This window comes from Cariama cristata, unplaced genomic scaffold (assembly GCF_000690535.1).
Source record: "Cariama cristata isolate BGI_N322 unplaced genomic scaffold, ASM69053v1 Scaffold30715, whole genome shotgun sequence".
Classification (NCBI taxonomy): Eukaryota; Metazoa; Chordata; class Aves; order Cariamiformes; family Cariamidae; genus Cariama; species Cariama cristata.
The window spans coordinates 1,524-17,978 of record NW_009618589.1 but is presented as its reverse complement, the minus strand read 5'-3'; the positions used below and the strand labels follow the sequence as shown (position 1 = coordinate 17,978).

General features: G+C 53.6%; 2 protein-coding genes across 2 annotated transcripts; one reads left to right on the top strand and one right to left on the bottom strand.

Annotated features, from left to right (window-relative positions):
* Positions 1 to 1,297: 1,297 nt before the first annotated feature.
* Positions 1,298 to 6,076, top strand: DUOXA1 (dual oxidase maturation factor 1). Its single transcript, XM_009700921.1, has 6 exons — positions 1,298 to 1,444; positions 2,349 to 2,406; positions 2,998 to 3,132; positions 3,289 to 3,502; positions 4,799 to 5,013; positions 5,862 to 6,076. Exons 1-6 carry the CDS (start codon positions 1,298 to 1,300, stop codon positions 6,074 to 6,076), a joined length of 984 nt encoding a protein of 327 aa, XP_009699223.1.
* A 4,231-nt stretch (positions 6,077 to 10,307) lies between these two features.
* On the bottom strand, positions 10,308 to 15,452 carry DUOXA2 (dual oxidase maturation factor 2). The gene is made up of 6 exons (XM_009700920.1): positions 15,306 to 15,452; positions 15,109 to 15,166; positions 12,644 to 12,778; positions 12,240 to 12,453; positions 10,932 to 11,146; positions 10,308 to 10,504 (listed from the first exon to the last, which is right to left on the bottom strand). Exons 1-6 carry the CDS (start codon positions 15,450 to 15,452, stop codon positions 10,308 to 10,310), a joined length of 966 nt encoding a protein of 321 aa, XP_009699222.1.
* Between the last annotated feature and the right edge of the window lie 1,003 nt (positions 15,453 to 16,455).

The following is a 16,455-nucleotide window of genomic DNA, read 5'->3' as shown; positions in this document are numbered from 1 at the left end:
GTCAGTGAGGACACTGTGCAGCAACAACCCATGCTAGATGACCTCAGCTGGGATGCTTCACTGGGCAGTGCATGTGAGGACTTTGAAGCCCTCTGCTGCTCTCCCCAGCAGGCTCCTGAGGAGCCTGGCAGCCCCAGGGTCTTCATGCTGTAAGGAACAGCTGGACTTTTCACCGCCTTGCAGGAAAATTCAAGGAAAAGAAGGCAAAGCCCCCCGGGACCACTCACCTCTGCAACGCTGCATGGCACCATGCCACCCGGTAGCTCCCTTGCCTGCCCTGGGGCTCAGCAGGACTGTCAGAGGGGGCCGATCAGCTGCGGGTAAGGCTGCATCATCCAGCCACCTCTGGAGGCAGGCACCATAAAAAAACTGCTGGGAGAAATACAACTGTGACACGCCAGGCTGGCTTCTTGCCCAGAGCCCGAGGAGGCAGCGTGGGCAGGGAGGCAACATCTCAGAGCACGGTGCAGCTCTGCACAGCAGCCAGCCCTCGGGATCGACCACGGCAGAGGTAGGCTTGGCGCAGGGAAGGGGGCATGGGTGTTTCTGCAGCCACCACTGGGGTGGTCCCTGCTCCTGGGGGCTGCTGAGCAGCCCTTTCCTAGTAGGGGAGCGCCTTGGCCAAGTACTGTGGCAAAAACCAGTGCTGGCTTCCCGAGCAGCATCTCCTTGCCTCCAGTTGACTTCTGGGACAGAGGGTTGGCAAGTGATGATTGGCACCTTGCTGCCAGGGACAGGCAGTTTCTCTGTCCCCTCTGGGTTACTCCTGTTTCCTTGGATGGCAAGGAGTTACCTCCGTCCAGGGCTTCAGCAAGGAATGGGGCGCAGCCCGTGTTTGTGCGGTGATTCACTGAGCGTCCTGAGCACAACACCCACAAGCGGGAGCCAGGCTGTTTGATAAAGAGCTGAACCAGGGAGCGTGGGAGCGTAGGCAAGAGACCAGGGATCAAGAAGAGGCAGAGGAGGAGAGCAAGAGGCCCAGTGACACGTGCGCATCTTGTTGTCGCATCCTGGGGACAATCTGAGCATTGCTATGGATGCCCCGGTGACTCCAAACCTGCTTTCTTCTGGGATGTACCCTGAGGAGATGGAGGGCTCCTGTGGGACATGCCTGAGCGTGCACCCAGATGCAGGACTGCAATGTGCACGGGCACTGGAGATGTACACACAGTCGTGCCCAGGACAAGCAGTGGGTTGGCAAGTGGGCAGAATATGGCTCTACGGAGAAGGCTGGGCAGAGTGGAAGTGTAGCCAATGTCTCTCTGGGTGCTGATTTCCAGCCATCCTAGGCAGCAGGATGACGCTGTGGAATGGCTCCTTCCCCTTCTACCCTGGTGCCAATGCGTGCTTCCCCTTCGACACCACCCGGACCGTTATCATCTCCGTCTTCCTCTCCATGTTGGTGACTTTCATCATCATCCTGCCAGGGATCCGGGGCAGGGGGGTAAGTGGAGGTGCCAGAGGAGCTCACCCTTCTGGTCCCTGCCCTATGCATCCCACATTCCTTCTCCTTCCCAGCCTTGGAAACAGACTTGGGGAGAAAACATGCACACAGGTTCGTGGCCAGGCCTCTGGGATCTCTAGCAAGCCATGGGGGTGAACTCCAGCCCAACCCAGCATTTACCCCCATGCTAGAGACACCAAACTCCACCATCCCAAATTTATGAAGTGCCCAAATCTGAGTTTGGCTGGATTTCACTGTGAGCAAGCCAGAGTGATTTTCCAGGAGTGGAAAAACAGGGAGAGGCTCAAAGACCTCGTTCCACCTTCCCCCAAACCCCAACAAAAGAAAAGTCTGCACCATGTGTGCCCCAGCACTGCTCTCAGGTCAGTGCCCAACTGATCCCGCTGAAAGTCCGCCGCTCGCACGCCGCAAGCTTGTCGCGTGCTTGGGTCCGCAGCGGGGCTGGCCGAGAGGTGTCTCCCCCCGAAGGGACACACTGCAAACTCCTGGGCACTGCTTTTGTCTCCAGCTGTGGCCAACTGCCAACACATCCAAACATGTGAAGCTTTGGGCAAGTGTGGAAATCCCAGCTCAGAAGTATTAAAAGAAGTGTCTCCTCCATCCTTCTTCCCAGAAAGGGGATGGCACAACTTTCCCGAATGGGATGTTCTGACCTTCTTGCTCTGCCCGGATCTCCCTGCTCCTCCCCCACCTCATGGCAGGGATGCCCCAGTTGCGTGTTTCCCCTATGCCACCCGCCTGCAAAGCCCATGGGGTGACTCCCCAGGGGAGGGACAGGCCCGTTTCTCACCTGCTGATGCTTCTAAATGACATACTTGGTGCGGAGGTCCCCATGGCAAAATCTGACTGAGACCTGTCCCCCGGCTCTGCTCACCCTTCTCAGAGACTCTTCTGGTTCCTGCGGGTGGTGATGGGCCTCTTCGTGGGAGCAGTGGTCCTCAGTGAGTACTGGCGTCCTGGAGGGGAAGCTCAAGGATGCCCAAGACATGGGGGATGGAGGGGCAAGGTGAGGGAGGATGAACAGAGCAGCTAAGCACCAAGTGCAGCCTGCAGGATGAGCTCATGGGGAAGACCAAACCCTGTCTGTGTCTGAGACCTGTCTCCAGCAAGTGGTGAGAGGTGCAAGCACCCATCTGTCTGCTCTCTGAAGGCTGGCATTTGAAGGCGCAGACCACCTCTAGGGCAGTCACTGAAAACCCACCGCCAACTGCCAGGGGACTTGGACAAATCGGCAGGTGCTTAGATGAGGACCAGTGCCTGGACAGTGCCCACACGTCAGCCCCATTGCCTCTAGGGCTAGGGACTGCCCTGGGTGTGCAGAGAACCGAACCCAAGTGGGGCTCTCAGGGTCATGGGACAGGGTTGATGTTGGGGAAGGACACACAAGGCTTCTGCTCCTTGGGGCTCACAACCCCGGTCTTGCCCTTGGGATGGAGTAAATGATGCTCAGGCCATGGTGACCATCATGGCAGGTGCTTCCAGCATTAGAAGTCTTACTGTCAGGCCATGACTAACCTTTGAAGTCTTCACAGCCATACAGTTCACCAGGGACTGGGAGACTGGCTGGGTGACAGTAAACACCTCCTACAAGTCCTTCAGCCGTGCCCTGGTGAATGTGGACATTGGGCTGCACATTGGCCTGGCGGGAGTGAACATCACACTTGTGGGTGAGTGCACATCACAACAGGAGGGGACTGAGTGCAAGTTTGGCAGCCATGCACATGGGTACTGGGGCTGTGGGCCCTTGAAGTCTTGGAGACACCAGGAAGTCTTGGAGCTGCCTCCAAGGCTGAGAAAGGTCCTTAGTCTTCATCATCTGACAGGAAACCCAGTGAATCAGGTCAATGAGACCATCAACTACAACGAGCACTTTACCTGGAGCTTCGATGCAGACTATGACCACAGCTATGGTGAAGGCCTAGAAAAGGGGCTGCCCAGCCCTATCCTCTACGTGGCAGAGAGGTTCACCACGCAAAGCCCCTGCGGAGTGCACAGGCAGTACCGCATCTCTGGCCACTACGCGTCACTCACGCTGTGGTAAGTTAGAGCAAGAGGTCAGCCCTATATCTGCTCAGTGGGGAGGTGAGTAGAAACAAGTAGAGCAGAGAGACCTTGATGAAGCCACCCTCTGCCCTATGAGGCCATGACAAACCCTGGGCTGGCCTCTGCTACCTGCCATTCTGCAGAATTAGGGCTGCTCATGTTTGCTGGCCTGCCCGTCTCCCCAGAGTCCTCTTCTGTGTCCTCCTCCTTAACATGCATAATTGCATTTGGAGAAAAATTATTATTCATTTAAAAGAAAGCAGGTGCAAGTGTGGGGCTTATGGTGGAAGGTCCTCTCCCAAACAAGATGCGGAGCCCCGATAAGACCAGCGGGGGCGGGGGGGGCTGGGGTCCTTTTGCATGCCCAAGAGGGCATGAGACTTGCTGGTGGGGAATGGGAGGGACCGTCAAGAGGGTACTCAGAGGCTGTCTTGTGGTGTAAAGCTGAGAGTCCTTGTGTGTGCTGTGCTCCTGGAATCTCAGAGCATTCCCATGTGTCTCAGAGGTCTTGGGAAAGGCACTGCAGGGAAGAGCGAGTCTTTCTGTGATTGCCTCTAAGGATGTAGGCTCCAGGTCCCTGCCTACACCTCCATCTTTATTTTCAGGAAAAATAACTAGCCCTGCCCAAACCTTCCTGTTATAGAGGAGGAGTATTTCAAGGCAGGGATGTTGCTGTAAACTTATTTTTCTTTATTATTCTTGGAATCAGAACAATTTGTTAGGCTCACCTCCCCAGCCAGCTAAACCCAAACCCCACTCACAGGGCAGGGCTGGAAGCTGGGTTCACTCCAGGTGCTGAATCAGATGTGGGCACGGTTTGTTGTGCGGTTCTCCAAACAAAGGTGTCCCTTGTTGCCATTCTCCCTTTGAATAGGTAGGAACCACCTGAGGGTGGTCAGTTGTGGGGGACCACAAGAGTCAGAGAAAGAGATAATTTGAAGGGACCTCCAGAGGTTTATACTCCAGTCCCCCACCCAGAGCATGGCTGATGTGAAAGCTGTATCAAGGTGCTTGGGCCTTCATGAAGTTCAACACTGAATGTCCCCAGGTGTGGAGATCCCTCTCCACCACTGCGGGATCTGTCCCACAGCACCACCATTCACGCAGCTGCAGAATTGTTTAGGTTGGAAGGGACCTCCTTAGACCAGCCTGTCCAGCCCACCTGCTCAAGCAAGGCCAGCCAGAGCAGTTTGCCCAGGGCTGTATCCCTCCATTGGGATTTGGAAAGGAGACCCTGAGAACAAGTTCCAAGTATGACTCTTTCTGCTTGGTTTTGTGGTCCTTTCGCAGGATGGCCTTTTGCACATGGCTCATTTCCATCCTATTGTTCTCCATGCCCATGCTGCTCTACGGCAGCTACATGCTCCTGCTCACTGCCGCGCTGATGCTCTTCTCACTGCTTTTCTTCTTCACTGCGAGGAACACTCCGAAGTGTCCTATCCAGTTTGGCCCAGCTTCCCTGAAAACAGACTATGGTGGATCCTTTTGGCTGACATTAGTGACAGGTGAGTGCTCAGCTTGCTCCTGAGGCTTTTGTTCTCCATCCCTGCAGTGATGATGCTCAGTGATGCCCCAACAGTGCCTCATCCCTTCTGTCTCCATGGCTGGTCAGAGAAAACTTTTTTGTTTTTTTTTTTAAAATGACATACAAGAATTTAAGATACCATCATTGAGACTGGGGGAAAAAAGAGCTGAGCAGCCAGGAGATTAGAGTGGCCAAAGCTATCTGTGTGGAGGTGTGCCCAGAGGAGTGCCATGTAAGTCATGAATCGCAGAGTCGAGGAAAGACCTGGCCTGGAAGGACCCTCAGGAGTGTCTCTCCCAGCCCTTGCCCAGAGCAGGGCTAACCTCAAAGCCACATCAGCCTTGTTCAGTCTGGTGGTGGATGTCCCCATGGCTAGAGATCCCCTCTGCCTTTCAGGACCTGCTCCACAGCTGTCCAACTTATGGGCAGCGATTATTTCCTTTTATCAAACTGGAATTTCCCATGTTACAACTGTGCACCTCCAAGAAGAGACTGGCTCTTTTTCAGTAGCAGAAGATGGCGATTAGGTCCCCCTACAGACTTCTCTCTTTCAGGCTAAACAAGCCCAGCTCCTCCAGCCTTCCCCCGTACATGGTGGGCTCCAACCTCAACTCTCTTGGCCATCTGCCCCAGTTCATTGACTTCTCTTTTGTACTGGTGAGCCCAAACTGATGGCAGAGTCTAGATGTGGAGAGGGAAATAACACCTTCCCTTGACCCCCTGGGTGATGCCATGTGCCGTTGGCTTCCAACTGCAGATCCAGGTCTGGATGGGGCTGGGACATGGTGGGCAGGAGGTGTTAACATGTCTTCCCACGCTGCATTGCAGGGCTTCTGTGCATGCTGCTGGGGTTGGGCATCATCATCCTGAACTCTGTGCAGCCAGAGAAGCTGAAACTTGTCTTTAACCTGGACGAGGGAAAGGGAGAAGAAGAGGAGGGGTGGAACAAGTCTTACCTGCCAGCCAAGCCCAGCTCCTCTGCGCAGGATGTGCTGATGGTCCCTCTGGGCGAGCTTTGCGAGGTGACAGCCACCCAGCTGTAAGGCACTGGGAGGAGGCAGGGCAAAGCCCAAGGACATCCCTCCTGAATTCACACTCCGGTACAAGCCCACCAGGAGCCCAGGTGGGAAGAGACACAAAAAGAGCCAGGTGACGAGAATATCCATGTCTGGAAAGGTGTCTCAAATACAACAGTTTGCCCTCATTTTTTTGCTGTTGTTTTACTCACCAGCAGCTGGAATAGCTTTTGGGGGTGACGAGAATCCATGCCCCGCCCCTGGCTGTACAGTTACAGGCACTGGGCTACTGCCCTTCCCCTTAGTCCATCCCCAACAAACCGCAAGTCTTCCCTAAAACACAGAGACTAAACCAGAACAAACTGTAGAGAAACCAATTAACTGTAGATGCATAGATACGAACCAAATGAGAAGTAGAGCCCCCGCAACAGCACCCCCACCCTGAAGGGCCCCAAGAAATCCCCTCTGCCCAGGGATGCTCTTCCCATCAGCAGTCAGGAAGGGAGAGTGGAGCTGTGCTCACCAGGGTGCCCTGTATCCAGAACCTCCTCTTGGTCTGGGGTGAAGAACAGGTTGGCAAGGAGGCCCACAATTTAGTAGGATGCTGGAGGTACCAGACCTTGGAGGCCTCCTGGATTTCAGACCCATCCCGACAACCCACAGCTCAAGTCTGAGATGCGCTGGGCTGCACATTGGGCTGGAAACAGCACGGTCAGGGAGTCGGTTGGTTGGCTCCTGCTTCTTACAGTGCTTATACACACCCCAAACCACAGCCACCAACCTGTGGGCAGCCTGTGAGTTATCAGTGCTTTCACAGCCCTCTGAAAGGAAGACAAAATATTTCGGTGGGAGGAAAGGAGAGGAGGAGATGGGAATGGAGGTGCTACAGTGCTCCAGAGGGCGGCTGTAATCAATTAGCAAGAGGTAAGCATCACACCCCATCTGGGAGGCTTGGTTTCCTCCTGCTCAGCCATGGAAACGTGCATGTTGTAGGACACGCGACGCTGAAATCCTGCACACCCAAGGTGGATGCAGCCATCCACTCCTGGCTGCTGACAACTAGCAGGTACCTTGCCTATGCAGGGAGGGAGGACGTTTCAGGTTTGCACCCCTTAAACTGTGCAGGTTTTGCACTTTTTTTTTTTTCTTTTATTTTTCTGTTTTGTGCTCTATTATTTTCCTCTCTCTCTTAATAAAAAGTAAGTTGGACCTGGTCTTTCACTTGTCTGTTGATAGAGGCATCTCTCTGAGGGCTGGCAGGCTGGGAATGCTCTGTTGCTGTGACATGGCAGCCACAGGGAAGGGAAGAAGATGAAGAAGATAAATGCAGAGCCCTTTTGTGGTCCTGTATGGGACATCGGACCATGGCTAGTTGGTGCAAGTCAACATCAGACCACACCCAGGCAAATGAGCAAGGGGCATATGGGAGGACTTTAGCTCCTACAGTGACCCTGGGCATGTGGAAGATTTGATGGGGACAGTCCCCAGCCCAGCAGAGAGGTTTGCAGAGGGACTACCATGGGGCAGGCCCTCTGAGGAGGAGATGCTCAGACATGGCATCCTGCCCCATCCCACTCTGGATGGAAGAGCCTTCAATGAGGACCTAGAGGCCTCAACAGGCATTTAAAAATAGATTGGAAATGAATTCCTTCATCTTGAGAGACCTCAGCCAGGATGTTCCCAATGGCATCTACCAGGAGATGCTTCAGGCTACAGATGGACTAGATCCAAGGTGCAACAAACCTCTTTTAATTATTGAATTGAAATTCAGCCCTCGCAAACCTCTGCCTTTCCCTGGTGTGTTCCCTCTTGCAGCCCAGCCTGGGGAGCAGGGGAGTGGGCAGCTCTGCTGCTTGCTAGGTGGCATGGTGGTTGAATGTTCTGGTGCAGTGAGTGCCTCCAGGCATGGGGACCACGGTCTTTGCAGACCCCAAGGCTGTGCTCTCTGAGACACTTATGGTGTCTGCTCCATTGCTGGCAGTGGCTTTCTGGTTGGGTGCCAGATTCCCTGGACAGCATGGGGCCAGAATCAGCCCAGTCCAAGAGCCAGGGATTTAATGGCAATTATTTTGCATCTTGTTGTTCAACAATGGCTCGGTCCAACTAGGAAACTGAGCTGGGGGCTGTGGTGAACAGAGGAGGTAGGACCTGCAGCAGCACAACCCGGGGAGCCATACTGCCACAGCTCTTACATTGCATATGAAGAAGCTGCTATGACATGTAAAGAGGCAAAATAATCATCCCTGAGCAATGGCCCTCATGTGTGCACCTCCCTGTGGTGGCAAGGGAAGAAATCCTTCACCCCCAAATCTCCTTACAGGTTGCCAACCCCCATGACACAGCCAGCCTCTGTTGTCCTGACCTCCTGCTCTGCATGAGACATGATACGTGAAGGGGTCTCTGGATGCCCCATCACGTCATTGCCACTGCTCAGTTGGCCCCATGCAAAGTCTGCTGCGGAAATCCTGGCCATTCTGTGTTTGCTAGGAAGTGGGCAAGACTTGCAGAGCTGTGGTGTCTCTGTGCTTCAAACAGACCGAATTGTGTCTGGTTTGTTTATTTGGGTGCATGCCCCTGTATGTCTGATGCAATAGGCTAAAGCTTTTCTCCTGGTGAGGATGCTATTGGGGAGCGAATCATGCCTAAAAACAGGAGATGAGGCTGGAGAATGCCAGATGCGGTGGCAGAAAGAATGGGAAACCCCCCCAGCCTCCTGTACTTTCAGAGCATGGGATCTGCCCCACACCAGCCCCAATAACTTGTGGTTAGTTGTCGCATCTTTCCACAGTGCCTCCAGATCTGACGTGTCTGGACGCAAGAAAGACTCAAGAAAGGATCCTCCTTTTCCTGAGGGAGTTTTGTTGGTTTTAATCTTACGGCTTTTGTCCTGCCGCTCAACTAGTTAAAGCCCTTTTGAGGCTGTGCTACATCCCTACTGCGTGCTGCTCCCCACAACAAGGGTTTCTCAGTGGCTCTCCTTGACTCATGCCAGCAAGCCTCGTCCTTCCTTGGGGGCACCTCTACCAGGGCAGCTCCCCCCACGGGAAGGATGCTGCAGCTGGGGTCTCGTGAGCAGTCACCTGCAGATATGCCCCATAGCCCACTCTTAAGAAACCAGCCCCCAGAAATGCCCAAAGTGTTTCAAAGGAGCAGATTTTTAATAAAGTTTTATTGAAAATAATAATTCTTGTGTATAACAAATCACATTAGTGCAACACAAATATCACGTGAAAGAAATAAGTAACTTAATAGCGAGGGTCCTTTCTTAGAAAGAAAAGAGCAAAAATACTGAAATGATGTCCTTCACAGTGAACCAGACTGAAGCTACTCCAGCATTCAGATATGGCGAGCTCCTTGTGCCAGCCCATAGAAATTTCATCAGGCTGGTAGGTTTGGTGCCAGAGCCCATCTTCTGTTTGTAATAATGTGACTTGATGCACTACATTTCTCACCTTGGCTGGGTCTGACTCCTGGCCTTCGGCTAGCATTTCGTGGCGAGCCCAGCCAGCCCAAGTGTGCTCTAGCTGGATGGAAGTAACTTCATTCTTCCCTCTCCTTCCTTTCTTGTGGCATTCTTTTGGCCAACACTAGGCTACAAGTCTTATCTAACAAAGCCCAAGATTGAAAGTAAAAATAATCACATCATCACATCCCCCTCTGCCCCCGGCAAACTCCATCATGTGTTTATTCAGTCTTTATTTCTGGAGAGGCTTTTTTACTGTCGCTGGTGCAGCATCCAGCCTGATGGAATCTAGGTCTGTGCCTGTCTTTCCTAGGCACACCTAAAGGTCTACGCTAAAAGTCAGTGCTTGGGAAAGAAATGAGCAGGTTTAATCACTGGCTTTTGGAGTCACAGGTGTTCACCATGAGAAATCTCACCAGCAAGCTCAGTTTCTGGTGTTGGAACTGGCCATCAGAGGCTCGCTGCACCAAGCTGTGCCAGGGCATGGAGCAGGAAGGGCATTTCTGCTGGGACAGAGACCCTCGGGAGAGTGTGCAGCTCAAGTCCCTGGAGCTGTGAGCTGCTCTGATTGCAGCCTGCCAGCTCTCTGCAAAGCCTGCCCTTTTCCAGAGGGCATCATCAGGGAGATAGTTTGCACGGGTACTTCTCAGCACGTATCCATCCCAGTGTGGACTCGTGTATTCTTCAAAGGCAGTTGGATGGGGAAACGGGTCTCTGGGGACATCAAGAAGGGTTTGTGCTCTGTCCTGTCAGGCATTCCCTTTCACTTAGGGAAGGAGTGGGAAAAACTTTCTTCTAGATGTTGTTGGAGTTGAGTTTGGAGGGCTGAGAAGACAGTCCTTTGTTCACAAAATGAGGGTTGATGTACACTTCTGTCATTTCCTGGTACTCCTCTGCTTTGTCCTCACGGAGATCAAAGAAGGTTTTCAGTAGGTCCAAGTTGAAGTAGTGCAGTGCGGCAACAGCGATCCCACCCACAAAACAGAGCAAGCCTGGAAGACAAGGTGCTCTCTGAGAGTGTTCCTGTAAAGACCAGTACACTTCGCACCCCTGCCAGGGGACGATGCCTTATGGAAGATGGCCTTCTACCGTATGAGGTGGCTTCAGCTGCTGTGCTGAGCATCTTAAAACCCAGGCATGGGTCTTGAAACTCAGGCAAATGATCCCCATCTCCTTGCATTACCACACCTCAAGGACTGAAAATCCCTCCACCACCCTTGAGATGGGGGTGGTGTTCCCCCTTCTGCCAGCTCTGTTGACATCTCTGCCAGGATCTGCTTTGCCAAGGCACAGGCTAGGGCTCTGGTGGGCTGCACTCCCCGAGCTCTCTCACCTACATTTCTGGGGGGGAAAGCACTGAGTTTCTTGCACACCCAGAGGGAGAAGGTGGTGTGCCCTGATGTAGCTTGGTGTCCTTACCAATCACTAGCGTGAGCCAGAAAGATCCCCCATAGCATGTGCGCAGGGTTGTGGTCCCAAACTGGATCGGGCACATCGGGGTGTTCCTCACAGTGGCGAATGAGAACAATGAAAAGATCATGAAGGCTCCTGTGACCAGGAGCATGTAGCCTCCATAGACTAGAACGGGCATGGAGAAGAGCATGTTGGAGATAAGCCAAGTGCAAAAGGCCACCCTGGAGACAAGAGAGGACCAGCGAATGAGTTGTGCAATTGCCATGGACTAGGATGCTCTATGTGAGGATCTCCCTGTGGGAGGAGAAATCTGGGCTCCAGGTTGCATTGTATGAGGCCAAGAAGCCCTGTGGGCAGGCTGGAGTGATCCCTAGCCTTCCAGGCTGAGCAAGCAGATGTGCAATGGTCACAGTGCTACATCCAGAAGGCAGAAGCCCAGGTTTCCTCTTCCCATTGCTCAGCCCACCGACTGTAGGTGGACTCAAAGAGTCCGCGGCAGCCCACTCAGTGTATCCAGACCATCTCAGTTCCCTGCCTTTCCACATGTGGGGCACTGCAAACCCCAAAGAGCAGCACACAGGACTGGGATAACTGCAGAAGCAGGCATAAGTCATTTGCAGCACCTCTGGACTTGGCTGAGGAGCTGGGTGACAGGGAAACTCTTCAGCTATGGGGCTGACATTGCCAGGCCCCTTTCCTAGCTTCTACATCCCTGCTGTCAAACCCAGAGCAGCGGGAACAGCACTGCAATGGCCCTTGCCCTCCACAACCCATGGTAGAGGGGACTGTCTCCTGACAGCTGTGGACCAGCTCTCCCTCAGCTCAAGTGAGCAGCAACATGTCGCTGCCCAACAGATCCTGCTAGAGTCGAGATCGACCCCACAATAACAGCATCGTCAGCTTTTCCTCACCTGGTCCCACTCCCAGACATTAAACACCCTCACAGATGGGGATGGGAGAGTTCCGCACATGCCCATAGGCTTCTCTGGGCCACCAATGACAGCAGCTCCAACTCCGTTCATGGGGATGGACCCCTGACATCATCGGCAAGGATCTGCACCACGTTCCTCTCTCCTGTTCCCAGCCCTGGTGGAGTTGATGAGCAAAGAGAACCTGGATCTCCTATCTGCTCAGCCCAAGGTGCCTACAGGACCACCCGTTTGACCGCAGACCTTGCAGAGGCCCCTCCATGCACATGGCTTTCCTCCTGGTAGCATGCAATCACCATCCGTCTCAGAGGCCTAGGGACAAGGTAGCAGAGCCCTTCCCACATCCTTGCATCTCCCCTGCCTGCACTAGGACAGAAAGGCTCACCAGAGAGTGGCTGATGCATAGTGGCCAGAGATGCGGTACTGCCTGTGCACTCCGCAGGGGCTTTGCGTGGTGAACTTCTCCGCCACGTAGAGGATGGGACTGGGCAGCCCCTTCTCCAGCCCTTCACTGTAGCTATGGTCGTAGTCTGCACCGAAGCTCCAGGCAAAGTGCTCGTTGTAGTTGATGGTCTCATTGACCTGATTCACTGGGTTTCCTGCCGGAGGGAGAAGACTGAGGCCTCACTGTGTCCCAGAAGCCTGGGCACTGCCAGCCAGGGGCACGGGCACCCCAGGGACAGCAGGGTCCCAGGAGCCTCCATGCAGACCAGGGCCAACCACAGAGCACTTGGAGACCTCCTGGGGCCATGGCCGCTCCGGACCTGCAGACAGGGACATCAGACTCACCCATGAGTGTGACATTCACCCCTGCCAGGCCAACATGCAGCCCAATGTCCACATTCACCAGGGCACGGCTGAAGGACTTGTAGGAGGTGTTAGCCTTCACCCAGCCAGTCTCCCAGTCCCCTGTGAACTGGACAGCTGAGAGGAAAAGGAAAGATTTTTAAGCTTAACCAGGAAAAGTTAAAGAGAGGCTGGTCACAGGCTTTGCTGTTCTCAAGGAGGGGATCATGGGCGAGCATGAATGGCACCGTTCCTATCTCACCATGGCACTGCAAGGGAATGTAAGGAGGGCAGGAGAGCTGACTCAGCCACCAGGACGTGCCTCAACCAGCTCCAACGCCCTGGCAGAGCTCATGTCCTCTCCTTGCTGAGCATCCACTCCCTCGATCCGGGAGCAGAGGAGCTCAGATTCCCAGGAACGAACCCCATGACCTGATTCCTCCTTGGGAATCCTCTCCAGGACTTCCCAGCAAGCTCCCCACCACGGCAAGCACCACAGCCCCCAAGGACAGGGCTGGGAAATGAGCCCATTCCTCAGCCTTGGGAACAGGGGTGAGTTTCATTCCAAATATTAAGCTCCCTAGATCGCACTATTACTGACCAGTGAAGATCACTGTCAAACAGAGGCGGTGGAGGGGGGTGGTAAGTGCCGTTGCAGCTCTGACAGTAATTTCAGCTGGGGGAAAAAGAAAAATTTGAAGCATTTCTGGTATGTTTTTTTGGAACAACGTACCCTTTTCTGAAACACTTTTCCAGCACTGAAATGAGCTGAAAGTGAAGGTGATGATTTAATCTCAGGCCAAACAAGAAAACCTGCCCAAAAATAAGTTCAGCTGCTGAAACAACTTGTGAGGGCAGTGATCCAGTAACAGCTCTGCAGGAACGTTTTCTAGCTGCAGGTTCCAGTGTACCCTGCTGCTGCCAGACAGCAGCCCTGACACTGGTTTTAAAAGAATTAATTCCTCCTGTGTACCCAAGCAGCGCCCGGCTGCATCCTTGTAAAAGGAGTGGCACTGGATGGCTCTCCAGGGCTGAGCTGGTTAAGGCTGTGGAGCAAGCCCTGACCTCCACCCCTCTGCCATCTCCAGCCTGGCACCATGTTCCCAGGCATCTCCCAGTGCCTGGACATCCCCAGGTAGAGGGTGACCACCGCATGCCGGACTGGGTCCACGTGTCAGCTGGCAGAGTCCCGCAGCTGGTCACAGCCTGGCTATCTGCTTCTATTGCCTGGTTGAATCAGGGGCTGAGTCATTTTGGTTGTGCTTCATCATCCCTCTCTAAGTCTTGTAATCTGCCCTGTCCTTCACAGCAGGAGAGTTTCTTTGATTTAGGGTCAGGGCTGGTTGCTCTCCCCATCTGGCATCTTCTTGTCCCCTTGGTACCTCTGTCGGTTACAGATCCTGTCACCCTGTCCAAGTTGGAAATCCCACAGCCTGGTTTCTACCACCAGTCCCATTTATTACAGAAGATTTCCTGGTTTCTACTAAATCAAACCCTCTCCTTCATCTCTTCCTGCCTTGCTCCTTGAAAGGTCTTTACCCTCCCGCCCCAACCTCTGCCCTGCTTGTGTTTTATTTCACCCTGCTCTCCCCACATCACTGCAAGGCTCCTCTCATCCTCCAAGCATGCCTGGCTGCAGTCCGAGCTGCTCAGCCGTGCTCCCCCAGCAGCAGGCAGCTCAGGAGGGCTTGCACAGCGTGGGAAAATAATGGAAGATTGGCCAGGAGGATTGTAAACACACTCAAGCGACTTGCAGCTGGGGTGTAGAAAAATACGCATATGGTGCTAATTGTTGTTTAGCCTTGTGTGTTGGACAAGTAGAACATCTGTGTTCAGATAACAGGTCTGTGATAAACTTAGATGCACCCTATCTAACATGCTTGAGATTCCTACCCTGCTGCGGGAAAGATCACAGTGGTAAACTATGCCTGTGTGAATCTCTGAAATACAGGTGAAAACAGCAGGTTCAGCCATCCTCTAGCAGGGACCAAGGTCCACAGTGCCTGTGTTCCTGCTGGTGTGTCTCTGCTCGGGTGCTGCTTTGGGCATCCCCCGGTTCACAAGACAATGAAAATAAATTTACTCTTTGCATTTCATCGACGGTTTTGTTGTTGTTCCTGCACCCTGGCTGTGTCAGCTCACACACAGTTGGAGGAACATGGGGCTGTGCAGCCCACTGGAGCTGGGGCTGTTCGACACCACAGTGCAGTTACAGCCAGCAAAGCTCCTCCTTGATTCAGAAGTGACCACCGGCACCTCCAGGTGCTCTCAGCCCCCGTGCCAGGGATGGGGAAGCCCTTTTGGGAAGCTGTGTGACTGTTTTGCAGAGCAGGGGTAGGGTAGACCCTGCAACCAGCCTCAGCCAGGCCATGGGTGTGACTACCAGCTCGCATTTCCCAGATGCAGACCCTGCCCCAGGGTTTAATTCTGCCCCCAGACCCACGCTCCGAGGGCTGTGCAGCACTTACCGACAATCACCACTCCCACGACAAGGCTGAGGAGAACCCGGAGAGTCCAGTACAGCCTCTGCAAGGAGAGAGGTGGGACATCAGCAGGGAGGAACAGCCCCAGCTGTCCTCCTGCCTCACCCTGAACCAGCCAGGAGTGTCCCAGCATCCAAAATGTGGGGAGCAGATGCTTATCCCCAGGGAGAGGGGTCACACACCACCCGTCCACGGATGCCCGGAATGATGAGCAGGAAGCTGCAAGCGAACGTTAGGAAGACCACGATCACTATGATGGTGCTGACGTCAAACACAAAGACCTTCCTCTGCTGCAGGTAGAAGGGATAGATGCCATCAAAGAGAGTCATCCTGCACCTTCAGGACCCTGTGGGAGAGAGGCGTTCACAGTGGTGACCCTGCACAGTCCTGCCCGGCTGCCTCAAGCCTGTGGTGGCCAACCTCAGCTCAGCTCTGGAATAACCAGCTGCAGAAGGTCCACCTCAAAACTCTCCAGAGGGACAAGGAAATGTGATGCTACAAGGAAACAAGCAGGGTGAAATACTCCCCAGCAGAGAAACATGCCACCGAAAAGCCCTTGGTGGAGGAGAGGAGGTGCCTGGGGCAGAGCTCCACCAGCCTGGAGGGATCGTGGTAGCCCAGGGAATCAGAAGCCACTGTCCTGCTGCAGCTTGAGGAGCAGCCCAAGCGCAGAAATCTATTGAGCAGCTCGTCCCCAGACGGAGCCAGGTGTTTCTCTCCAGCAGATGCAGCCAGAACTTTCTGCTTTGTGGCATGCCTTTAGAGGAAGTCCACAAGCCGGCAACCACTGGCAGATGCAGCCTTCTTCCAAAATGACAAGGAATCACTGAGAACATCAATTTCACAGTAGCAAAATGATCCCCAGCCAGGGGCCACCATTTCCAAACAGAATAAAGCCCACCACCCCCATTTCTACCCCCTCTCCTCAAAGAGGCTTTTTCCCAGGAACTGCAAAGTACAATCTGGGGAGGGAGGACTGTTCCTGTGCTTGGTTCAGAGGGGCCAGAAGCAACTCTTAGAGTTGGGCTGTGGGTCCAAGGAGCACACGAACATCAGGAGCCCATCTCAAGGCTAAAGGAAACAGTTACATGAGCCAACAAAGTGTGTAATTCCCATAGACTGCTTTGAACTCCCATTGACACTTTAGTTCTAGCAATTACAGAGCTTCCCCCATTCCTGGCTTAGATCTTTTCTACCAAAACTGATTGCATGCTTAGTCCTTTTACTTTGCTTATTTAATAGCATCTCTGCATGTAACTACCCCAGGAAGTCTTCTGAAGTCAGGGAATGACAGAGCTAATATGACTCATGACCAAATACAATTTCATTCTA

What these genes read in the sequence shown, in the direction of transcription:
- DUOXA1 (XM_009700921.1), top strand. Translation starts at nt 1,298, where the DNA reads ATGACGCTGTGGAATGGCTCCTTCCCCTTCTACCCTGGTGCCAATGCG. An exon ending in CGTGGGAGCAGTGGTCCTCA is followed by an intron (nt 2,407 to 2,997) that starts GTGAGTACTGGC and finishes AAGTCTTCACAG; the next exon opens with CCATACAGTTCACCAGGGAC. An exon ending in TTGGCTGACATTAGTGACAG is followed by an intron (nt 5,014 to 5,861) that starts GTGAGTGCTCAG and finishes GCTGCATTGCAG; the next exon opens with GGCTTCTGTGCATGCTGCTG.
- DUOXA2 (XM_009700920.1), bottom strand. Translation starts at nt 15,452, where the DNA reads ATGACTCTCTTTGATGGCATCTATCCCTTCTACCTGCAGCAGAGGAAG. An exon ending in CGGGCATCCGTGGACGGGTG is followed by an intron (nt 15,167 to 15,305) that starts GTGTGTGACCCC and finishes CTCTCCTTGCAG; the next exon opens with AGGCTGTACTGGACTCTCCG. An exon ending in GGTGAATGTCACACTCATGG is followed by an intron (nt 12,454 to 12,643) that starts GTGAGTCTGATG and finishes TCCCTCCGGCAG; the next exon opens with GAAACCCAGTGAATCAGGTC.